Below are 25862 nucleotides of genomic sequence, written 5' to 3' on the forward strand. Positions count from 1 at the left end.
AAACACAAGTACAGCACCACATTTCCAGATTGCCTTGAAGCCTTTGATGCAGAGCCCTATCAAACCAATTAAGCTGGAAGTGCTATGATTTGGTACTGCAATACAGGCAAAAGGAGAGCTGCATGAAAAGGAAAGACCTGTGAGATGAAAGCAGAATGCTGCAGCCCTGAGATGTGACTGTAAGGTTGACCTTGATGTGTTTGAAGGGCAAAAGTAACATTTATGAAAGCTAACCTAAACTGGCATGTTCTGTAGTCAGTGACTCCCCCAGCCTGTAGTATTAAATAAAAACACTTTAGCATGAAGCACAAACGCATGAATATGAAGGGTAAAAGGTCTGCATAGAAAGAGCTGCAATAACGAATTGAATGCCGGCTTAAAACGTGATCCTGTAAATGCAATTCCTTGATGTGTCAGCAGAGGGGCTCCTAAGGCAGTCGGAATTAGGAACTGCATTGCTTGGCCACCAGCACTGAAAGAAAACACACACACAGTGGATGGACTAGAAACGATTGAATCATCTTTACAAGTATTAGCAAACTCAGTTAAGGAAGGGCTGAATGACCATAGCATTGGCTCCCTTTATAAATCAGTAAAAAAGCTGGGATTTCACTTCCTGTTGGAAAGCAAAGATAAAGTAAAATTCATCAATTGCACTGCCCTTTGTCAAGATTCCAAACACCTGAAAGGAGGTCTGGTTTTATCTTTGCACTGACACTTCTGAGGTCTTAAGCCCATACTTTTGCTTTACTAACAGTAGTAATTAGATTACAGAATAAATTAAAAATTATTGAACTAGGAAAAATGAACTAGGTCTGGTATTCTAGCATTTAAAAGTATATATAGTAGATGCTCTTATGAAATGGTTATGACTCTGGAAAGGACTGAGGGAATTACAAAACCAGCTAATAAATTAAAAATTCAACTGAAATTAATGTTGTAACTCCAAAGATTTAATTTTATTTGTCTGTACAGCAAAGGTGAGACAATCCCAGTAACTGAGTTGCACTTAACTATCTTAATTTCTACAAAGTAAGGAATTACAGTTCCATGAAAGAATTGTTTCCATAACTCTTCAAGTCAAATCCAGTAATATTCCACCAAACAACACAATTAAGAAAAAATACAAAAGTTGCTTCAAATCACTCTCTCTCCCCTGACCCTCAAATGCAGTAAAATATGAAACAGCCCTGTTACCCCCTTTTCAGGTGAGTAGCTACTAAGATGCCTCACTCTAGCCATGGTTTGCTAGAGTTGCCTGTGCCTTAGAAACAGTTTTACTTATTCCATGTGAAAAAGAAAAACCCCTTTACAGCCACTTTAACATTGCATGTCAGAATAAACTATTGCTTAAGAAAATAATCTGTTCCAGAGCAGTTACATTTTCCCTGATGAGTTGTTCCCCAGTCCCCAACAGACCTGTGTGCACTTTCCACTGTGACCTTCCTCACCTGTCACCATGTCTCCTGTGCCCAGCATGAGGCACTGGTGGCAGCAGTAACCAGGACACCAATCCTCTTCAACAGGGATGGGTCTAAAGTGAAACCTGAGCACGACTGAACAATCATTCAGTGGCTTAAGGAGATGCAGGCCTGTGTTTCCTGATCCTTGTTCTAGTTTTCCTTACAGCAGTGGAAGTCAGGAGCCCATGTGCTGAAGTCAGCAGGTTTACCTGAGTGGTGACAGATTTACCTGCACAAGTGACATGGGAACAGCACCAGCCATCCTGCGCAGGACCCCCAGAGCATTTGAGCCTTCAGCTGAAGGTGTGCTCAGAGATGCCCCAGTGCCTTCAGCTGGGCTTCTGACCAGACCTCTGTTCATCTGTGCAGCACGACCAAGTTCTGAAAACAGCTGTAAAAATGCACTTTATAGTCTGCTAAAATGCTGTCTTATAGGTTTTCCCTTCTTTATATAACTTTGAATTATTATCAAATGCTGCTAAAACACTGCAGACAGCTTCATAATAATAAAAACCAAGAGCCAAGCGATTGCTACCTTCAACTTAAAAGCCAATTTTAGAATTTTTTTATATTTATAATGGCAAAATTACTTTTCTCCATTTGCATTAAATCTTCAATTGCACAAGCTTCATTAGTACACGCTAGAAAAAAAGAAGCTTTTAGAGAAAAGGGTTATGGATGGATACTTCCACTCTGTCCATGTTTCCTGCAGCTACTCTCCTTATACAGCCTATTAAGGAAAGTGTCTGCAGCTCACGGGTGAGCTAATGACTGACATTGAGTAGTAATCATTATCACCTTCTATACATTTGTCTAACCACGCCTCCTTTGAAGCCTATTAAAAATCAATTGAGTTGTTCAAAACCTGAAATTTCTAAACTAACATTCACATCAAACTTCAAAATAAATACAATTTAATACAAAATTTTAGAAAAAAACCCTGAACTTACTTAGAATCACATGGATGCAATTGCCTGTGCTAGTAATTAGCTATTTCAGAGAGCTGTGTATGTACCTTAAAATGACTCAATATGTGATTTTCTCTAAATCTGGTTACAAATACTGGAAAAAGAAAATACTGTCTCTACAAAGTGCTGAGTTCCTCTTACAAGAGCCAATGTAAAAATCAAGATGTTTAAAAGCTTCTCAACATTTTGCAGGACAACACCCAAGACAGGTTTAGAGATTGTGATAATCTTCATGAAAGAAACTCTTTCAGTAGTTACAACAGCTGTGACAGGATGGGTTTCCAACATTGTCTTCTCTGAAGTCTCCTTTAAATGATGGCATCGTGTTCATCACTGTAACAGAAACACAGTAATTAATGTTCTGCACTACAAGCAACAGCCAACATGAGAAAGAGCCACCTGCTGCTGAGGTTATGCTGCTGAGAAGGTTATTTTGTGAGCACAAGATGCCTTGCTAGGAAGGAGTAAGGACACACTGATCTGGGAGTGAGTTACTGTCCTCTCTGAGACAAGCCTGAATTTAGCCGAACAGTTTTGTTTTGTCAACACTCCTCCAGCTTCACTGGCCTCATTAACACCTTGTCTTCCACATGTCATTCATGCACTCTTACATCAGCTGTTGCTCAGGCCTGTTTATCCTATCTGTCTTACCTATAACCAGTAGTAAAGTTCATCAAAGCTACTGCACAAGCTCAGCAGCAGGTTCCCTTTGTTTTGAAGATGCTGTTGATGTGAATTTTAAAATACCCATTCATGAACACCACTTTGGGTAACGGTGCAGCAGGGACTGGCTTCATTCCATGACCAGTAAGGAGGAGTCAAGATGGAGTGAAAAAAAGGCCTGGATACCAGTATCCCAACACTGTAATGACATCACCTCACTTAGAACAAGCTTCTTCACTGAGATGGATGACACTGAAGAGGAAAAGTAAAGCAACCTAGTTCTTAAATTAAATGTGGGTGAGTCCTGAAGCCTGGAGTAGAGAAGAACATAAATAATAGCAAGTGGGATGGTAAGATAAGAAATTGGTAAGGATAAGAAACTTTGATTAGAATTCACTACACATTAATGGCAAGCGGGACGAAACACCAAAGAATGAACACACAAACAGAGTCTAGGAGAAACAAGAAATCTTGCAAACTGCAGGAAGTTTCAATGAAAAGTTAACTATTCATGGACTAGCTAAAAGACAAGGATCCTTCTAAAAAGAATAGAATTATTTTATATAATAGATGAACACATTTTATATAAAAGAAGAACACACAGAATAGAGGCATATGAAGAATGACAAAAGTGGTGGAAGACAAAACATCAGAGTTAAATCTCTTAATGATACTAAAATAATGTACATTAAACAAATGTATCAGAGTTCATTCTACCCATTTGGTTTTCCTTTTCCCCCTCAAGAAAGTAATAAATGGCCAAGGGACAACCCCTTGGGAACTTACATGGTTCTGTACTGAATACCTCTTCTAGAGTGGTAAGTTTTGCATCCGATGTAGAGAATGACTAGGACTCCAAGAGTCAGCACAATGCCACCTACAAAACTGCCCACATCAAATCTGGAGGTTTTGACCACGACAGCCTCTGATTTTGATGTGGCTGAAAAGAAGAAAACAAAAGGCACATTTTAAAGAGCTTGCAAAATTGTGTTTTGAAGGACTACTACTGTACATCCTGCCCTCACCATTGATTTGTCACCTAAAGACCCACTTAGACAAATTTAACCAAGATCAACTGACAAGACACAAGCCAAGCACACAAACCTAGGGCTCTGGTTTTAAGTGCCATCTTCTGGTGACATGGGCACAGCTGATCCAACTGCTTGCTGTCTCTGCAAGACCAACTGCTCTTACTCTCCACCCCCCTTTTTCTCCCTGCCTTTTCTCTCTCCTGCTCTCCCCTCCTTCTACACATGGAGCTCCTGCTCTTCTTAGGCCAGTTCTAGTGTTTTTCATACCCTCCATGAGCCAATTTAACTCACTAAGGTGGCCTGAAACGAACCCAAGCATAAAGGAAGCTGCTTTCATCCAGATGAACATGAGTCATCCTGCAAGGGGAGTCCAACAGCCTCCAAGTCAGTCAGTGTAGTGGGAGCAGAACACTTGGTGGCAATGACCTGTCAGGATTGCTTTACCTTGTCTCATGGAATTGTACCCTCACAGTCCCAAGTGAGATCAGCCCTGTAGCCTGACACAAACATTGACACAGACAACATGGCCTGAGATAAGCCACAGCTAGAACTGGTTACATCTGCTACAAACTCACACCAGTCTGTGCCTGGTTCTATTTGTACTCGCTACATACAGAGAGTTACATGATCAACCTCAAATTATTCTGGTGACACCTTCACTCACCCAATGACGCTTCACTGACATGTGAGCACTCCTGATGTGTTCAGAAGTGCAAGGAAATACTGAATTCTGCACTCACTGTTTTTGTATTATCAGGTACAGTTAAACTGTATTTGACAACTTTTACATACAGGGTGACTCATGCACAGTCATGCTTTATTCTCTGTTAGGGTAACATTCCTTACACTGCTAACAGAACTCAGTATTTTTACCAAGTCAGTAGACAAATTCTGAGATACAGGTCAGCTGTGAAAAAGGAAGTATTAGAGATGAGTTCAAATAAACTGTAGAAAGGAGAGCTGAACAATCACAGAAGTTGTATTCAAAATTGAGGCTTTCTCCTTTGCACTGCTGATCTCCTTGCTGGTGGCTGCTGGATAAGACCACTTGTACTTTTTTTCCTTTTCCCTAAATCTGTCAAGTCTCTCAGTAAGCGGAGTACTCAGAGCAACATTATCCAGCTTAGTAATGAATTCCCACTTCACTCTTGCTTTTTAGCACGCAAATACCTTCTTTCTTCTTTTTTTTTGACGCTGCTGTAGAATGAACTGTTCTACAACCCATGTGAATGTGCATCCAAGCCGTAATGAGCTTGCCGAAATGAACTCACCTGTTACAGAGGTGGAGGAAGTCTTAGAAGTGGTCCCCACTGTAGCGTTGCCTTGTGGCGATGTGACTGCAGAGGCAGTGGTGGGTGTCACTGTCTGGCTGGTTTTGGTGGGCTGAATTGTCAGGATCACAGACGTGGGGGTGGTGGTGGTGTTGGGCTGACTGGTATTGGTCACATGAGTAGTACTGCTGGACACTCCTGGAAATTTTTGTGATACCACGCAGAAAAATTAATCAAAATAAACAACTGTACACTCATTCAGTAAGACCACATTTATCATGCCCAAATAGAACGACAGAGGAACAATGAAAATGCCACTGCATAGTGTCCAGGCTTGCATACAGACTTTCCTTTGGGAAGGTCTAACTTCTGATTTCTGGGCCTCAAGGTCAAGAATTATTTAACGGAAAGGCTATAAAGAAAACCTGGATAATATGGATAATATATGATGACTTTTAGGTGAGTCATGAGTTAGGTGATGACTTTTTTTTTTTTTTGTAACAGCCTAGTTCCACAGAATCATGCCTAACTTATAAGATGTTAAAATGCAATAAAGTTCTCAATCAAGCGTTACTTTTGATTTGAAGTGCCTACATTTTCAGACAACAAAGCTTTTCTGGTAAGAACAGAAGAATTTCAGTAATGATTTGATCTTTCATTTGCTTTTGAACGAAACACTAGCATTACCAGGGTTCCATATACATTAAAATATACCACCGAGAATTCTGAATTTATGTGGTAGGGATAAAACATGATAAAATTTAAACTAAATAAATGTACTGCTTAAGTTAATTATTTAGTCTTGCCAAGGTTAAAACAAAGGCTGGAATGCTTTTTCTCAAGTTTCATTGATGTAGTGTCTTTTACTTTACTTTTACTTACACTTCCCCTTCCCTCCTCAGAAAACACTAATGAACTGTTCAGAATAAAAATACCATTGTACAAAACTCAAGAATAATAGAAATTTCTATTTATAGCAAAATCCTTAGAACTTTCATGGAAGGCAGCCAAACAGAATGATTGTAAGACAATTACTTATTTTTCTAAGAAGGAGCTAACAAGAAACATGAGACTGTTATGCAACTAAACATTTCTCTAAGCAAACAGTAGTATGAAAACAGCTTTTATGTATGAAAGAATTCTAGAGAGAAACAGCTCCTTTGCAGCTGTCTACTTCTGTATTGTTTCTATAGCTTCACACAAGCTGGGCTCATTTTACACCCCTTGAAAACTTTTCAACATGGAATTTCAAATATCTAATCATATCTAATTATTGATTACCTAATCTATTCTATTATCTATGTAGATCTATTATCTAATTATATCCATGTTTTCTTGAAATTGTCTAAAAATAGAAAAATTGGAGGATAGTTTCATCTCAATTCTAGAGTAACTGTGATGCCCAATTTCTGCCTTTTTTTAAAACAGCATTTAAAATGCTTCAGTAGAATAAAATTCTTGTTTATGTAAAACATGAAGAACTACATACAAAACTGTCTTTGCTAAGATTTAAGTATCACAGCTTCCAGTGCTGATATAAGCATCAAAACCTAAAAAAACCCCATCAATATAACAATGTAAACATGCAGAAAGTAACTAACCTACACAACGCTTCTGAGACATTTAGCATTAAAACTACTGAAATACCAAAACAGAGACTCCTTTGTAAATGTCATTTGTTTTCCTGTTCTTTAATGTTTTAACTGTATTGTGCCATAAACCCAGAAAACCCTCTGAAATGAGCATTCATTGAGGTGGAACAATTGGAACACTATATTGATTTGCTTACCTTGTTGCAATTACAAAAATTCAGTTCCTCTGTGAAGCATGCATAAAATACATCAGACAAAATTCAGGGCACGTTTTAATACTGACAGGTAAAACTCCCCAAAGGCACAATGATCCATAAATACCAAATGGTTCCTCATTGTAGGCAGCAAGCAAGGAAATGTCTACATGGAAATCATCTACAGTTATGTGACATGAAACCACCCCTGGTAAGTACATTCCTAACATAAGTGATACCAAAAAAGGACCAATCTGGATATGAGTGTCAAGCAGTTTTCTGTGGGTTGTTTTTGAGCTGAGATTTCTGAGTGTCAAAGAGCCTTCTGTTTCTGAGCAATACAATGGCTAACTGTTAGATGTGTAACATTATAAAATGATGTTACACAAAGCTGGTACTCATTCCATGGGTATTAAATTACCCTACGGAACACCTGAATCAGGATGAAAAAAATCCAAACATCTATGAGGGATTTCAGCACATTTGCACATTACTTTTCCCCCCCTCTCTTTTCTAGTAGCAATCCTTTTTTTTTCTACTTAATCAAGATTACAGCCCTTGGTGATTTAACTTTAACAGTAAAATCTGTCTCATCTCTAGACCTATCTTTCATAATGTGTTTAGCATCAGTCATCTCAAAACGTCATTGGGAGGCCACCTGAGGCAGCTGGAGAATTTGGGAAGCTGACATGAATCAGGCAGAGGAATCTGTTCCTCTCCATCTTTGAAAAATCTTACCTGTACTATTTTACAGAGTGAAGATGAAAGAATATTTACTAGCAACATCTGTCTTTTTATCTTTTACTGCCCTAATTACTTTTCCCCCAAAAGACCAGCTGGGCTTCATCGAACATTGCACTAAACAAACCCTGACTGCCTGAGTTATTTTTTATTATTGAAAAAGGATGCATGCCAGTAATATAGTTCAGGTTTATGATGCTTTGTTTTTAAGTTACAAGTATTTTACATAGTTTGCTACCTGTGTTTAAGTATTAAATAACTATGCTATAATCATCAACTTAAAAAAAATATATAAATAGCAAAAAATATATAAATAGCATATAGATAAGAATCCTTAGAGCACTAAAGGAGTAGCAGCATGTGCTGCTAACTCAACAAGCACAAAACTCAATTTGTGCAAGCACTGTGCTAACATGGAAGATTATTATGGAATACCCTTCCTAAAATAAATACTTTCTCTTGCAAGGAAAATGATTGAATGAAACAGACTTTTGCCTCCCTCACCAAGAACTCCCTTCCTCCCACTCCTCTCCAAAAAAATAATAGCAGAGACTTTAACCAAAATTAATTAAGCACATATACCTACTATTCTTTTTTCTGAAGAGGGTGAGACAGATAATCAAAATACATGAACACTGTATTAAAATCTATGACATTTCTAATGAGGGATTAAAAAAAAGACAAAAGAAGGGGAATCACAAAACCTGCAAAGCAAGGCACACCTATCTGATAGGTTTATCCTATGTCTAGCAGTAAAGGGCTCAGGCTTCTTTTTAGTGTTATTATCCAAAACTAGTAAAACTCAGAGCTCTCCAAGAAATCTGCAAGGGCTGGAGCAGAAGTCAGAAGGAGCACAGGGTGAGTGAAATACTGCGGCCTCACACACTTAGGGGATGGCCATAAGGCAACAAGGAGAATACAGAAATCTCTGGACTTTCCAAGTCAGACATGCTTGAACTGCTACACTGCAGGCAATGGAATGAGACACTGCACCACTTGCTTCCTATCAAAAGGAAGGTCTTTGCAAAGACCTTTGTAAAGACCTTTGGGTTTTTTTTCCTTCCCCAAGTGAGTATTTTATACTTAAATGAAAAAAGAAGCACCTTCTGAGTGTGCTAGCTCAGAGCTTATCTGGAAATTACAAAGACAAAATATAAGAGTTGTACTAGAAATGAAATTACATAGCTGGGACTTTAGGATCAGCATAAAACTCCACAAATACACAAAGCATCTTAAGCAGACTAAACATTTCTGCCCTGCTTTTACATGGCTCAACACAAAGGAGCCCCAGTTTCTAGCTTCTCTCAGATGCAATATTCTATCTGTGCACCACAGCCTGAACAACTGCATGATATTAACTTATATCCAGTCCTTACTAATGCAGTGAAATCTCTCTGTGCAAGTTCTTCCAGGAGATTAATGTTTTAACTCCCTTTTTTAACTTACTTACAGTTGTTTGGGCAGGTTGTGAAGGAAATACAGTAGTGCTAGAACAATGAAAACATACTCATGACAAATTGTTCCACTTGACTGATACTGGTTTAAATGGCACTATTTTGTGCTATGATCTCTTTATACCTTATTTTCTGAGGTATTAGGTGCCATGAGGTTGTAGTGAGGTGAGCATCGGTCTCTTCAACCATGTATCAAATGAAAGGACAAGAGGAAATGGCTTCAAGTTGTGCCAGGGGATATTACAAAAAAAAAAATCACTGAAAGAGTGGTTAGGCATTGGAATAAGTTGCGCAAGGAGCTGGTGGAGTCACCATCTCTGGAAGCGTGCAAGAGAAGCCTGGATGTGGCCCACGGGTACATGGTTTAGGGGTGATTATGGCAGTGCTACACTGATGGCTAGACAGATGATCCTGAAGCTCTCCTCCAACCTTGATGATCCTGTGATTCTGTGAGTCTTATGTAAAAAGGAGTCCTACTCTTGAAACTCAAGCTCCCAGGATTTCATTATACCCTAAATTTGTTTATTGTGAAATAACATTAAACAGATATGCACTGTTTGCATAACAACCTATTCATCTTCATGAAAATGGAAGAAGCTTGCCTAAAGATGAAGAATAAACATTTAAAAAACCCAACTTCTTGCAATTCTTCCTCAAAGTTAAATTTTGATTCCTGTGTCTAAATGGCAATAGAAATATAATTTTTGACGAAGTATGGTATCTAAATTTGAGAAACAATATAGCTTCTTTTCAGAGTTGTTTTACATGTTGCTTCCCAGCCTTAAAATGGTAACACCTGTCTCAAATACCCACTTTTGATGGCCTGTTCTTTAGAATTTGGTATGATCAGGGTTAGGGGTTTGGAACTAACTTCTATGTTCACAGTAATGAACAGATACATACCTCCTGTAGGTGTTGCTGTACTTTGTGTGGATGATGCAGTGGCACTGGGTGAGCTGCTATTGTCTTCAAGGAAAAAAAAGGCAACAAGAAAATCAGTATTATTCATGTTAATTTTAACATACTATAATTAAGGTACCCACAACACAATACTGTCCTCAGGGTATCTGTGCTTGGAGACTACAGCTGGGAATACAGCAGAGAGTAGCCCATCCCAAAGCAGATGGTTTTTATCCCTCTGCAAAATGCTTCCAGATCTCAGTGCAGCAATAACACAGTTAACACTGTATGCACAGCAGTGCCCAAATGGCTTGCATCTGATTCTTTACACATCCTGTGTTGTCTTCCACTTCTATGTCATGTTTTATTCTGTTTGCTGCAAAATAGCCATACTGTCACTAATTTTCTTAACCTACTTATGCACTATGAGGGAAGACAGCTTTTTATTTTTATTCCTCTATTTCAGTTCCATTTTCTATCTCTTGATCTTTTCTTTCATTTTGTTGCATCTCTGCTGCATGATGATACTTGGATGATACTGGGAACATACTGCAGTCAAGTAGGGGCAGACAGATACTCTGGGAAACATCTTACTGCATACCTAAGTTCCCTACACAAAAAAGTCTCAAGAATGTACCAGCTTCCAGACATAAAGTGCAACCCAGTCTTAGTGGCCTTTCTCTCCTTTGTTTCACTTCTTCTTTTCCTGTTCTCTTTTTCTTGTCCCTCCTTCCTCCTTATAGTCCTCCTTCCTGCTTCTAGGCTTCTCAGGCACTCCCCCACTCATTTCTCTCCACATTGCTGCATCCTTCTTCAGAGATTAAGTGTCTCTTCCTCCTGGCAAAGATTTACTGGGCTGTTGCTGGGAGTGTCACTGCCCATACCTCCCCCCTTCATTCTGCACTGTTGTGAATGCTCATTCTGTGACCATTCTTTTCTCTGAAGTAAGTCATCTTTTACAGCACCCTCCAACACTGGCAGGGCTATGTGCCTTGCAACAGCTCTGCTGCTTTTCAGCTGGCTGAAGAACAAAGTATAACCTCAGAGACTAAGAGGAGAGCAACAGAGTTACTGCAATCAAGAAGCAGACCTACACCTATTTCCTCTGAATGGATCTGCTGTTCTTACCACTGGAAAAGTCTAGTCTAAAACTCTACATTATAAGCAAGGTCAGGTTAAGAACAAATGCACCAAATTTACATCTTCATACCAAAAAATGGTAGGAGGGGTGGAAATTACAGAGGGCATTACTGTTGGTTTCTCGGCTGCTTTAATGACCTGGGAAGGGTCGGGATGGCCTTGGGCAGCCCGCACTCCAAAGGACGAGAAGAGGCTTCAGGTTTTTTCTCGGTCTTCAGTGTTTATTAGTTTTTTATCTAAAAGATTTTCTCTCGGCCCGACAGAGGTCTGCACAGCAGCCAGCCATGAGCACACTGCGAGCCCCCGGGGCGGTCACCTATCTTTATACTCAAAACTACGTATACAATATTTACCTATTTTCCCCAATACCTTTGACCCTTATTGACCAGTACACCTTTAGTAATAACCAATCCCAAAGTGCCAACATCACCACAGAAGAAAGAGGCCAAGAAGAAGAAGAAGAAGGACAGGACATGCCCCAATTCCTCCAATCTTACTTCTCCAGACCCCCCTGTACAGAAATCCTAAACCCTGTGTCTCACACTCTAATTAACCTATCCCTTCACCATTCACCCAGTGAAATCCTCCCATCCTCATACAGGTGTCGTCTCCTGTGCAGGATCAAAGTCCAGCCACCAGACACTTCTGGCAACATTCCAGGACTCCCGAGCCCCCCAAGGGTGGCCTCAGTCACTCTGCACCTCAGTCCTGAGGTGCTGAGATCCCACACATTACTTTGCTTTTTGTTTGGTATAATCACAGCCAAGTAGCCCCCCACACTGTGTACTGCACAATCAACCCTTACACTGACATAACTGGGACATTAAGTTGCAGATTTAACTGCCTTTGAGAAAGGGTCTATGACTGTACAATTACAAGCATATTCTCTCTTACATATGTTGACTTTTATCCCACCATAAGCCATGGATATGCCTGGGGTTAAATTTTTTCCACAAAGACCCAACACTGTAACCAGAACACATCTTTCAGTTTTCCCCAGGTTCCAAGTGCTTACTTTGGCAACCTTGGGACAGCTCTGGATGTGGACTGCATGTTCATACAGGTAAAAAGGAGCCACATCTACTGCCTGGAATTTGGGTGTGAGTCAGTACTGCAATTCACACAAGACAGAGTGAGTTAACCAGCAGAGTATTGTTGGCCAACAGTAAATGAGATGACTGAAGTAATACAGGGCAAAAATGACTCAAATGAAAAAATACCTTGCCTTTCCATGAAGATCACTGAATTCTAATCTAGCACAATTCTTGGTTCTCCTTTTAACTGTAAATTCACGTTGCCAGGTGTTTCTAGTTCTATAAACAATATTTTCCCATTTTACTTCTCCTCTCTCTGTTGCTCTGGGGTACCCAAGGATATGAACTGGGTTTTACCTTTCCCCTTAAATATCTTTAATTGTCCCAGAATAGGTGTGGCAATCGGAGTACCTCCCTTCTGCCCTACAGCTGCTCACAAGTCAGTAAAATAAAATAAAATAAAATAAAATAAAATAAAATAAAATAAAATAAAATAAAATGCAAATTATTACAAGACAGTTTAAGGAACACAACAAACAATGCATATTGCTTTTCTTGATGCTACTGAGGAACAGCAACAGAAATGCTCAAAGTATTACCTGGCAACCTACTGCCTGGAATCGGAGTAGTGCTGTTCACATCTTCAGTGCCGTTTGTCCCTTCATTAACTATATTAAAAAACACAGGAATAATAAGATTGTTTTAGGTGGAAGAAGAAAAAAAAGGTATAGCATCTGCCACTTGCTTTGGGCATATAAATGATTAATTTACCATGGACAAGAGTCAGTCATAATGATGATACAGAAGCATGATAGCACACCTGATAGCCTGCTCTGAGTGCATTAAAAGTGACATCATTTATACTACCCAACCACCAAATGAAACTCCTCCTACCCTTTATCTTCTCCATCATCCCCATCCCAAGTTTTTATCTTCCTTAAGATGAAATGAGACCAAAAGAGGCAAAAAATCAGGCCCATTCCTTCAGTAATAACATCTGACCTAAACCACCTACAGCAGAAGAGAAAGAATTTCTCACTTCTATCTCTTCCTGTGAAGTTTGCCAGGCCTTTTCAGGCAGAGAGGTGCTTCTCTGGCCCTAAATGGACAACATGATAACACAATGAGCTCCACTAAGAAGTTACATTATTCAGTTTGGGACTAAGGGCCCGATAATGCATCCACTGAGCATTTAGCAGGTGGGAAATGGGACTGAGAAGGATCACGCCTCCAAAGAAGTGACAAAATTTAAAGATAAACCACAGAGAATGATTAGACTGACATTATCACACATACAAGAGGATCAGTTGTGCATTCTGCCTTTGGTAACCAGTTTAGTTCTGATCACCTAATATCGTGTAAAAGACAAGCAAATAAGCTGAACTGAGTATCACAGGGCATTTTCTCCATGCTTACAAAACCTTAGTCAAGGTCTCAAAATGGTGAAGTTTGCAAATGGCAAAATAACTCATTGTATCTCATCCCTACAATATCAAGACCAAGGGCAGCACGGCAAAGTATGTTACACTGTTTAATTAGGGAGATCAGGGAAAACAAACAAACAAAGGATGGGACACTGCTAAACTAAGCTTCCCCACAGAGGACCCAATCCTGCAAAAACTGTTCTATATCCCCACATTAAACAATGATCTGACTGGGAAAGCTAAGCCACCACAAAACAGACACTACATCCTTCTTCAACAGCACACAATGGTTTTTCTGCAGATAATTTTTTTAACCAGTAAAAAGGGCTCAGTATATTACTGGTTGAAAGAGACAGGCAGGGAATAGAGGTGGAAGTAAAGGCAGGACTGTCTCAGTTTAGTTCAGACCAGCTTGGACTGCACATGTTGAAATATGTCAAGGACTTATCCAGTTTAAAAGATGCTTATTTTTTTCCTTCTTAAGCAAACCAAGTTAAACTGGTAAGTTTCTCAGTTTGAATAACATGCACTGGCTCCAGAATATAAATACTCCTTAAATGGGATTTTGCATAAGCATATTCCACATTGGAACACATCACAGTGAATGGGACAAGGCAGATAAAAGATCATCTTAAAATGACACTATTCCCAAAGTGTTCTCTAGCCTGAGACTGTGCCCTTGAATTTGAAGCTGCATGAATCACTGCAGTGGCAAGCAGGAGACTTCAAATGGAGGCAGAAAGGACTCCTTTTACGCAGGGCTGGCTCTGACAAGTAGAACCTCTCATCCCAGACCACAGGCTTCACCGTTCAACTGTCCCAAAGCAAAACAGGGAGGGGCTCTGGCCTTCTCCAGGAAGGAGAAGTGCAGCGGTTAGAAATCCACACTGGCCCAGGTGTAGGCACACATGGGCTAGCACAGGAAGGAAGGGGAGAGAGCCAGCAGCAGCATCCTGTGCACGAGCAGAAGCAGAGCTCTTGGGGCCACAGCATCAGCTGCAACATCAGGCCTCTGAATCTTAAGCAGAGAAACTCTGTGCTGACGTTTACTCTCCCTGTGACCCAGAGGAGAGAGGACAGAAAGAAAGGATCTCCTGTTTTCATTTTTCACAGCTAAAAAGAACCAACACAAGGATATACCCAACTTAAAGCTGGATCAGAGCACCACATACTGGAAAAGCACAGAGATGAGGGATCAACATGAGTTTTGTCCAACAACCCTGTTTTGCTCTGTTTAAGGTCAGGCACAGATACAGCTAAAAAACCACAGAACTGTGGCTGGCTGGGGTGTATCTGAAGGCAAGTGTGCTTCCTGTGAAAGCCCCTGTCAGAGTCTGGCATTTTGAGTGCTCTTGTGGTTTTGTTGCTCTAGTGCATCAGAAGTCACGAACTGGAGACAATCTGGATATGCAAACTTTCAAAAGGGCAAAATCAGTCCAGTTATTCCAGTTTCATAGCTGGAATTGGGATTGCTGAAGTGGCAGAGACTGAAGATTTCTGCTTGTGTGTTAAACAAATACATACAGGGTGAGTGATAGGGATAGCTCTGATACCTGCTAAAAATAAAAAGAACAGGATGTTAAATGGACTTGATTTTGCCAGGTGCTGCAAAAATCAACACAGTGGATAGCAGTCATTTGGAATCAGTAGTCTCCATCTTAGACACATATCAAATTACTATTCTCCATGGCTGATCCCTGGTAGAAATGAATGCCAATAGTCAGTCAACTACCTGCATGTGACAAAGGTCAATTTGTTCACTCCAACCATTACATAAAAGACAAACTCCTTTCTCAGGACTCACACACTTTACGTCTAGTGTAGCTAAACTTTATGCTGCACAAAATGTTGGTATATGAACTCCCAATGTTACTAAAGCACAGCTTTACGTACTCATTTTGGGGACATGGCAAAAGTTGTATTTAAAACTCTCTTTGGGCATTTTCTCTTTTCAAGATTAATGCATAGCAGGCACAGAGGGGAGTTTTATGCCCAAGTCATTCTGCTGTTGTTGGTTTAAAACCCCAAAGTACAGAAGCACTGATAATGTGCAATCCATCAGAAAGGTCACCCACTTGCTCAGTAATCTCTAAGAAATCCAGATGAGGAAGAGCTGAGATGCTGGAACGGTTAAAGCACAGATCTTAGATTAATATAACTTCTTCTAAGAGAATATGATACACTAAAATCAAAATATCAAGCCTGTTTTCAGGCTTGAAGGCTGCTGTTGCTGCTGATTTTTTTACTGTGAGTAGTTCTGTACACAAGTAAGCTCTTGGAAGATGTCACTCACTACCTTTTCTCAACACAACAGGAAGGGGGTGGGGGCCGCTTCCTGACAGGGAGAGGGGATTTTCCTTACTCAGGTACCAGGAAGCCAGATGGATTTTACATGTGAAGGATTTTTTCAAAACCATATTATTTTAGTTAAATAACGTTTTTCCACTGGCTTGACTGACACATAGAAATAAAACTGTCCAGCAGAGTAAAAGAGCAGCATTATATTGAAATAACCAGTCTGCACAAAAATATTAACTGGAGTGAGACACATCTGCCACTTTCACTTTTTGCATATTGGAGTATTTGATGAGGTTCACACTTCCTCCTGTAGTGCTGAGTAGATAATCACAAATGTCTGCTGAAATCAACACAAGTACTTTCTGGAAATCAGCAGTACTTTCTGGAAGTTTCTAAGTGGACAAAGGGGAAAAAAAATAAAAGCTATTTCAATAGATACATTAAACTGAGCCTTAAAAGGGCACAATTTCTTTCAACATATCACAACTGAGCTCCAGAGGAAGCTCACATACAGAGAAAGGACTAGAACTGAGTTTGAGGAGTTACACGAGAGCAGCCCTGCCCCAGGAGACAGCAGTGACTGTATTCTGAGTTAAATCACCACATGCACTCAGGAAGCAGCATGATAGGAGACAGACCAGTGCAGTCTTATATCACATGAAATGACAGGCTATTGTTGCTAAATGGAGGCCATAAGATCTTAGCAAAGCAATAAACAAGTTACAAGTTACTCCTTTTAAAAAACAACTTGCCCTTCTTCTTGGAAGGGAAATTACAAAGCTGTTTATATTCTTCATTCTATTTTTTAAAAATCAATTTATATTACAACTTCACCAGATTAAACAACAGCATATTAACACTGCTGGACTGAGATTCATCGGCAGTATTTACAGCAAGTTAACTCCAGTACCCATAATCTTCTGGCTTCTTTACTTTGGAAAATTGTGTGGCACCGTCTTCTGAAAAGGCAACTTCAGCAGCTCAGAGCTCTACGTTTCTCGGTTTATTTCATGCCTGTCAAGGCTGATCCTCTGACTGTGGTGCTCTGAGCCCGGGCACAAGGCTGTGCATCTGCTAGAACAGGCCACTGCAACGGGGCACTGCTGCGAGCGCCTGCCAGAAGCGCGACAAAGCGCGGCGGCTGTGGCACCCGCACCGCCACCCTGCGCCCGAAGCTCCTGGCCCCAAGCACAGCCCCAGAGAGGGCAGGGATCGGCCCATCCCGGCCCTTCCCGGCCCTGCCGGGGCTGCCCCGGCCGGACCCTCCCGGGACGCTCCGGCTCCCGGGGGCGGGGCCGCGCCCGCGCATCCCTGCGGGCTCCCTGCGCTCCCCCAGCCCAAGCGCTGCCCGGGGGTTCTTCTGTCGTTGTTGTTTCTGTTTAACAAACACCCCGAACGTTTCCCGCTCCTCCCCGTTTCTGTCACAGCTCCCGAATATGCCGGCCGGGCCCCCTCGGCTCCCGCTCGGGAGCAGCCAGTGACCGCCGGCCCGGCTCGTCCCGCTGCCGCGCCCCGGGGCGCTCGGGGGCAGCCAGGGCGCAGCCCCGGCCCCGCTCCGGCCACCAACGGCGGGACGAAGCCTGGGTGGGCCCAGCGGAGTTGTGGCGGCAGCCGGCAGGCAGAGCGGCTGCGAGGGGCGCAGAGCCAGCCCCTCCGCCCGCCCGGCTCAGCCCGGTCCAGCCCGGCCCGTCCCCCCGCGGGCGCTACTCACGGGAGCCGCAGGCGAGCAGCAGCAGCGCCCACAGAGCGCAGGAGGCGCCGCCGAGGAGCCGCATGGCCGCGGAGGGGCCGCCGGAGCTCGCCGGGCGCGGTCTGTGCGGTGCCGGGCGAGGGGCGGGCCGGGGCGGGACCGCGGGGCGGGGGCCGGGCTGGGCATGGGCGCGGCGAGGTGGGCTCCTCTCTCTCTCCTTTCTCCCAGCATTTTCCGGCAGACTGGGCGGCGGAACGCTGCGGTGGCCGCGAGGGGAGGTTAGCAAGCGGAGAGATGCGTGTGCCTCACCAGGTGCTACAGAGGTGACACCCGAGCGGCGCTCTGGCGGTCTGTGAGCACCTGTGGAAACAGGGCCGAGCTGCAGGAGCGCCGCCTGCGAACAGCGCTCACGGCTGGTGATGTGGGGCTGTTTTCCAAATGCCATTCAACATCTGCCAGCAGAGCCTCAACTCCGTGGATTTATCTTCCTTTTTAAGCATATCCACCTAACCAACACCTGGATTCACTGCGCACGCCTTCCCGAGGTGCCTAAAATTTCCTGATATGCTTGGAAAATTGTGAAACCGACCACAAAGGCGACGGGGAAAAGCGAAAGGGAACAATCGTATTGTTCAGTTCTTTCAAATTTTTCCTGAGAACTTCTTACATAAACGTGGTGTTGGGAATTTATTTTTCAAAGGGGATTTGTCACTATGTTCTTAAGAGTGAAAACAACTTGAAAAATATTTATCAGAGGAAAGAACAATTTTTAATGTGGATAATTAAGGATCAGCAGCAAAGCCACAGTAGAATATTTTGCATGTACTACTACACTTATGTTCGCTGCAGCACAACGGTGTTCCCATGTTTAGCCACATATCTGAGCCAGAGAGAGTGAAGTGTCTCACTGAGAGCTCACAGGCAGGTTGTGAAGCTGTACTCGGGTACTGTGTGAAACCTAGCTCACTTCCCTGCAGGCAGACGTGTATTTACTCTGTAAATCTCAGCAAGAAAGTGGTGAATAGATATTTTATTCCTTTTTAATTCTAGCCTGTTTAGGCCCCTCAGTCTGCATTCAGAGAAAACAGCTGCATGCATTGTACTTCCAGCATTCTCTTATGCCTTTGTTCTGCAGAGCTTCCTGTGTGGTTTTCATGACTAAGGTTTCATGACCCAAGGATCAATATGCACCTTTTTACTGTGGATTTTCTGAGATGATCCTCCAAAGCTTTTCTTTATGATAGCTGTAGGACTAGTGTCTCCAGCTAGCATAATTCCAGAAAAGCTTAGAAATACTAGTAATCCATATGTTACTAAATATCAGGGCCTATGGTTACAAAGGCAAAACTTACAGTGAGAAAAACAATAGTAATTTATTAAACTAACATACATTTAGAGGATATCTCTCTCCATATAAGATATATCTGTATCTTTAACATACCTAGATCTTTCAGCTCTTGCTGAAAGAGTGACCACTCCTCCAGTCACCACCAGGCTTAACCAGACAGGGAACAATTTATTTGGGAGCATCCTAATTAACATTGCTTAATTTAACTGCAGGAAAAGAGCAGTTAAGATAGATGGAACAAAGAGCAGTCATGGGATTGTGGGAGGTAGGAGTGTAGCTAACCTAGAAGTGATGAGTTAGCAGGCGCTGAGGTACAGTTGCACAATTGCACAGAACCTTTGCTGTGTAAGGCAGAGATGCTGGAAGTTCTTGTGTTGATTGCGTAGTCTTGTTTAATTTTGGTGTTTGTTGTTCTGTGCAAGGTGAATTTCAAAGTGTTGGGGTAGCTGGAAGATGTTCCTACACTGTGGAAGAGCCATTCTGGGAAAACATAGTAGGAGTAATCATACGCTTTTGGTACATAGTGTAAATAATGATTTCCCATACAGATTCCCACATGGAGATACAAATGGTGAGAGGACTCTTTCCCCCCCAGTTCTGTATGATATCCAGTGGCAGGGAGCAGTGAGAATGGGTGCTGAGGGTAACCACAGGAGCTCACATGGTGCACTTCCACAGGAGCTGAGCAGGGCAGGATGGTGATAGTGACAGGGTCCCACAGCAGCCCCAGTCAAGGTGATGAGCCTGATCCTGGGAGTCAGTTGGGAAGGAACAGCAGGAGAGGGCTTAGAAACAAGGCTATGTCATAAATTTAATGTCATTCCAAGGGACATGATTTAAGGCTACCACTTTTTTCAGTCTGGAGTCCTTTTAGCAAAACCAGTCTCTAAATCAGGACAGCTGGGGACAGGCACAGCTGTGCTGCAGCTCAGGCAGGGGCTGAAGGCTCAGGCAAGAGCTGAAATAGAGCTGCTGGGAGAATGAGCATAGACATGTGCATGGAGGTCACAGGTGAGGTTGATCAGGCTTGTTATGACCAGTTTAGGCTTGCCAGAGCACTCAGAGCCCTGACAGGAACTGCCTGAAGGCAGTTCTTTCAGAGGCACAATCTGACCTCTTAGAGGAATGTCCTTGATTGGTGAGAGTTATTCTTGTATTGTTGAGGTAGATGTGTAACTCTTAGGACATTCACACAAGGATTATAAATTAAAGCCTCACAGCAGAATTATTAAAAACCTAAACACCCTAAACAGAATTATTAAAAACCTAAACACCCTAAACATAAACATCTCAGATGCATTTTATTCATGAGATGATAAAATGGCTTTGGGGAGATGGCGAAGGTGAAACAAAACAGGCCCAGCATAGGGTTAACTCACAAGGATGATCAGTGAAAGACCAGAAACACCCAGCTTGAAGAAGGAAAACTTTTTATTCACATGGTGAAACCTGGTCCTCAGGAAAGATCTACAAAGGCAAACCTGGGAACCCACAATACCAGCTCCAGTCAGTATTCAAAACTGGCCTCAGTATTTGATTAGTAAATGTTTTATGAGTGCTGTGGTTTTCTGTACATCCCATTAGCTAGTAACTCATTGTTGTGCCATGGAAGTTCACTTCTGTAATCTCTCATCTCTCCTAGCTGACATACTTGATGAGCTGTCTTGCTCTCTTAAGGAATGTTAATTTAAGTTACAGCCAGAGCAGTCACTCCCAGGCTGTACTTGGCTTGGTGTCTGCTCTGTACAGATCCCACTTGTAAATTAGTTTTTATTCTCCACCCCTAAGTGCCTTATTCCAAACATAACAGATGACACCTTGCTTCACATCCCATGTAATATTTATGTTCTTAGATGTTGGAGTTAGAGCAACACTGCTAGCTTACAGCAAAGTATTTCAATCAGGAAAAGACAGGAATATGCAACATGTTTTGCTGAAATACTAGCAAGGGCAGCTTTAATCCTTGCTTCTTTGCAATGCAGAGTTAACACTTGAGCTTTGTAGAAGGAGAGATAACACAGGTTGATCAAAGTGTCAATCTCCTTAATCAAGACCGTTAGCATATATGGGTTTCTTCATGCAATTTTTTTTTAAAGTAAGGAATTAAGTTCTAAATCATATTGACACAACCACGATTAGCCATATTTTTTTTCAGAAGCAGTGGCCACATGAAGCATCAGCAACTTACAGTGTTCATTGCTAAAACTATCCTGATTTTCTTACTGATCTGTGGGTTTGCCTTTGCATTGTTACAATTTCATCAGCTCAGAAGAGCCTGAGCCCTAATTCTGGCCTTTGCAGGTCTTGCATGACTACTGCTGTTGCAAGGAGTATTTAGCTCTCTTGTATTTGTACTGGAGCTGAGGCTGGCTTGTGCTCACTGACTTTTTAAAATTTTTGGTTTCTTCTTTTGTGTTTGAGAAGGAGTAGGATCCTAGTGCTCTCCTGGTTTCCATTACTCATTCATCCATGCCTGTTATGAACATATTGCTGGGTTAATTTTTGTGAAAAAAAATGTTCCACATAGTGATCTGACCTCATTACAAACCTACTAGAAAATTAATGACATCAAGACCATTTACTGAGGAAAAAAAAATCAAAAATTAGACAGAAAGTGGTTTCAAATAGGGACTAGAAGAGTCTGCAGAAGACAAGTCAATAAAAATTTTGCTTCCCTTATTTTTCCGGAAAATAATACTTGTCCTTTTTTCCCCAGCTGAATATTGTGTTGATATTGGGGAAGATTTCTACTTTTTGTTTCTTGAGCAAACACACAGGTTGAGGAATCAGTAGATAGAATAAAAAAACTTATTATTATAAGAACTAATAACAAAGTAATATTAAATTATGATTATGTTATTTAAAAATAAGTGGGGCAAGCAGCTTTTGCTGATCTTGTCAGAGTCCAGAGGAGCAGGATAATACAAATACAAACTGCACTGACAGGGTGGCCAGGTAAACTCTTGGCAAGATGAAGTCTTGCTGCTACTGCTTCTGGCCTCTATTTGCACTGATCCTGGTAACAAAAATCCTGAACCCAGTCTGATTAGGTCTGGTGCAATTGTTAAGCTTACTAGGAGCTGTAGTATGTGTCATCTCACAGGTTGGCATGCCCTTGCAACAAAAAAGGTAAAAAGCTATTTCAGAGTGTGGTTTGGAAACATGACTAATATTTATCTGACAGATCTTTTGCAACAGTCCTTCTATGTTTTATCTCTTTTCTCAACAGTTTGAGTGATGTGAGGGTGTCACACTTGGCTTTGAAAAACATGATTTTTATGCACTTTTTTCCTATGCAGTGAGATTTCTGGGAGGGGTGTGCCTTGAAAAATCATAGCAGAGGGCAAGGAAGGAAAACAATAGATGGTTACATTCCGAGTGTAAGTCTGTAAGTCTCCTTTAAACAGTATTCTCTTTCTTTGCATTACTTGCATTATATTATCTGATTAGCAGTCTCTTTTATTCAAATATTTCTGTTATTCTTTTTATTCAAATAAGAATTAAAATAATCATAGAAAGATGGCAAATAATATTCGACTAAGCAGGAATTAAAAGAGTGCTGTGCCAGTTCTCATGACATAATCTACTGCAGAGACACCTGAATCATAAAAAATTGTCTTACATGCCATGTCAAAACTTAGATTGAGCCATGAGTTTGGGAAGTTATCAATATATTTTTATAAAATACCAGTATTGTCTTGTTGACATTGACTTAGATTAATGAATTTCTGAGAATTCTAGGGCGTTAAAATAGATATAATGAAATATTAAAGAAAAACTATTTAACTGTTGAAAAAAGTCTGCCCTGGATTTCATGCACTGTATGGTAATGTTGCAATTAATAAATCCAGAATACTAGCCATATGCATCTTCAGATGAATCTATAGGGAACTCCATGCCCAGTGGGTGTTTTCTAGGAGAAAAAATGTAAGACAGTGAAATGTTTTCCTTTAACAGCCTTAGGTGAAAACCTACAGAGACAGAGAAGAAAACATCTCAGGAGTGGACTTGGAATGAAATGACCCTGTACTGAGGTCTGCATGGAGCCCATGTGCCACAGGTTGAACTCTGCCTCCTGCCTCATCCCACTGACCCAAAGACGTGGCTCATGGCCCTTACCAGCATTCTGCCCGCAGTGACCCAGACACCTCAGCACTGGGGGAGCCAGGGCTGATGGAAGGCCCAAACAATTACAAAATTTCTTTAAAAAACCAGCTACATTAAAACTCCACAGTTAAAGCACTCAAAAATTCCCAAGATGAGGTTTTCTCTGCCAAGCCTGGCTTATTTTATCTGATCTTCAGTACCATCCCAGTCTCTAATGTTCAGACTTCTCTTTTTCTATTTGAAAAAAATCATTATATAATTTTACTACCAATACATTGTTCACAGTGTTATCTAATAAGCTTCCTTTTCAGTCCTTTTGCTTCCTTTAAAAGTGTCTGCTGATATAATTGTAAAAGATGTAATTGTTTTTATTTTTAAATAGCTAAGCTTTCTAGATCAGCTGCAAAGAATTCTCAACTTCAGACTGTATTAATTCAGAGCCTAGCACTCTGTGACAGTGTATTGCAAGGAAAGAAGCATTGAGCAGTCTACTTCAACTACAGGGTTGCCAAGTTTTTCCTTTTTTCCCTAATTTTTTAATTTTAATGTTATTGAGTATCCTGAAATACAATGAAATTTCTAGTAGGTTTCATATATGTTCTTGTTTGTTCTTATTTCTGTTGAGGAAAAACAATTGAAAAAAATTAATCAGTCCTGGTGTATAAAGCACAGACCAAACTCTTTCTGAAAGCAAGATTTTGTGACTTATCAGCTGAATAAATCTGTAAATTATGTCTGTCATAGAATTCCTTGCTTTCGTAGTGGGAACTATGGTACTCTCAGAATGGATGAGTAGATTGCACTGCAATATATTTTATTCAAATAGATGTAGTGGCAACATTTTACATGTGAAGTGCAGAAGCTCCAGGTGCCTGGAGGAATGTCAGTCAAGTTGACAAAAATACTCTGGACACAGGATCCTTTTTAAAAGCAAGTTCCTTGCTTTCAGTATTGATGGTCTTAAAATGCTTTCATCCACTTTAACTGATCCTTTTTTCCAGATAGTAATTATGACTGATGTGTTTTAAGCAAGGACTGCAGATAGGTCTGTTGTTGCTATGAAAATGCAAGTGAACTAGGTCATTCCTGCAATATGCTGCAATGTGAGTCTTCATTTACTAAATGTTTTAGATTCCAGAGGATTTACTTCTGTTTCTGCTCAAATCAACCATAATAGTAAGATGAAATATTTATACTGGAGTTAGTTTGGTTAGACCATCATTTTGTTTGGCAGATTGGGTCACCTTTAGGGGAGTTAACAGTTTGTGAGCTGCAAACTCTTTTGGGGTTTTGATACACTGCTCATTGTGGGCACCAGGATATTGGCACACATGGGCTAATACTGTGGCAATGACACAAAGCAGCTGGAAAGCACATTTTCCTCAACCAGCCAGGGTGAAATATCAGACTTTGGTCCTGAACTGAAAAAATGTGCTGCAGGACTCAAGAAGGCAAAAACCAGTATCACAAGAAACTATTTTCCATCAGTAACTCTTGGTACTTTGAGACAGCTTTTCCAAATATCTGAACTTCTCACTGTGGTTGCCTGTACATCCAGCAGAACATATCTCTAAGCATCTATGGCAGATTATGGAAGGATTGTGGCCGATGCTGAAGCAGGTACACTTTGAAGCATCTGTGGCTGTGGATGGTGCACATCAGCTTGTGAATGCACAGTTTATATCGTCTGATACCTGAAATTAAATTTGAAGTAATTGCTAAGATGGTACTTTTTCCTGTGCTTTATAGACATAATCCAGAAATTAAGTGCCAACAGGGAATAATGTAACTTTCACAGTTTGAATTTCTCTGATAGCACAAATTACCAGATGATGTTTCTTTTTCAACTCTTTAAATTACTGCTTGAAATAAATAATGCATTTAGGCACTTAAGCCTTGATTTATAAAACTTCTGGTTACTTTCATATGGGTTCAGTGCATTGTTTGCTTGGTAAAATAGAACTTTGATCTCATGAGTAATAAATGGAATTGAAGATGTGAAAAAACTGTGATATTCTCAGAATGGATTAATAGATTGCACTGCAATATATTTTATTCAAATAGATGTAGTGGCAACATTTTACATGTGAAGTGCAGAAGCTCCAGGTGCCTGGAGGAATGTCAGTCAAGTTGACAAAAATACTCTGGGACACAGGATCCTTTTAAGATCAATGTGTTTGTCTCAGGCACTTCCAGGGTATTCACACTGTTATTCTTGCTAGGTGATTTTTTAAATTGTTAAATAAACTAGTGCCAAGGTACTACTTCTAAGGTGTAATTAATTTGTGGGAAAGGGGTGAATATTATTTTTTATTGCTTCCTCTTCTGTAATAACAAGGAGGCCAAACAAACAGAACAGAGGGCAAATCATTTTAGGTACCATATAAACATGATGAAAGCACAGCTAACAACTGAAAGATTTACAACAGAAATTAGAACTAAGAGATAGCAGGGTAATAAAAATTTCAGGATAACAGTGTGCAAAGGTTAGGATTAGTGCATTTAGTGATAGGTATGCTGGATTCCTAAGCACCTTTTTGTTGA

General features: G+C 41.0%; 1 protein-coding gene across 1 annotated transcript; it reads right to left on the bottom strand.

Moving 5' to 3' along the window:
• Window positions 1-931: 931 nt before the first annotated feature.
• Window positions 932-17987, bottom strand: TMEM123 (transmembrane protein 123). Its single transcript, XM_058825365.1, has 6 exons — window positions 17885-17987; window positions 13051-13119; window positions 10281-10343; window positions 5397-5594; window positions 3881-4034; window positions 932-2764 (listed from the first exon to the last, which is right to left on the bottom strand). The coding sequence occupies exons 1-6, from the start codon at window positions 17946-17948 to the stop codon at window positions 2740-2742; spliced, it is 573 nt and encodes a 190-aa protein (XP_058681348.1). The 5' UTR covers window positions 17949-17987; the 3' UTR covers window positions 932-2739.
• Window positions 17988-25862: the final 7875 nt, after the last annotated feature.

This window comes from Ammospiza caudacuta, chromosome 2 (genome assembly GCF_027887145.1).
Source record: "Ammospiza caudacuta isolate bAmmCau1 chromosome 2, bAmmCau1.pri, whole genome shotgun sequence".
Taxonomy (NCBI): domain Eukaryota; kingdom Metazoa; phylum Chordata; class Aves; order Passeriformes; family Passerellidae; genus Ammospiza; species Ammospiza caudacuta.

Bases quoted from the DNA above. Each gene is read 5' to 3' on its own strand.
- TMEM123 (XM_058825365.1), bottom strand. From the start codon at position 17,948: ATGCGGCTCCTCGGCGGCGCCTCCTGCGCTCTGTGGGCGCTGCTGCTG. The intron at 4,035-5,396 runs GTGAGTTCATTT...TCTTCTTTTCAG, and splicing joins TTCCTCCACCTCTGTAACAG to CCACATCAAAATCAGAGGCT. The intron at 2,765-3,880 runs GTAAGTTCCCAA...TTTCTGTTACAG, and splicing joins GGTATTCAGTACAGAACCAT to TGATGAACACGATGCCATCA.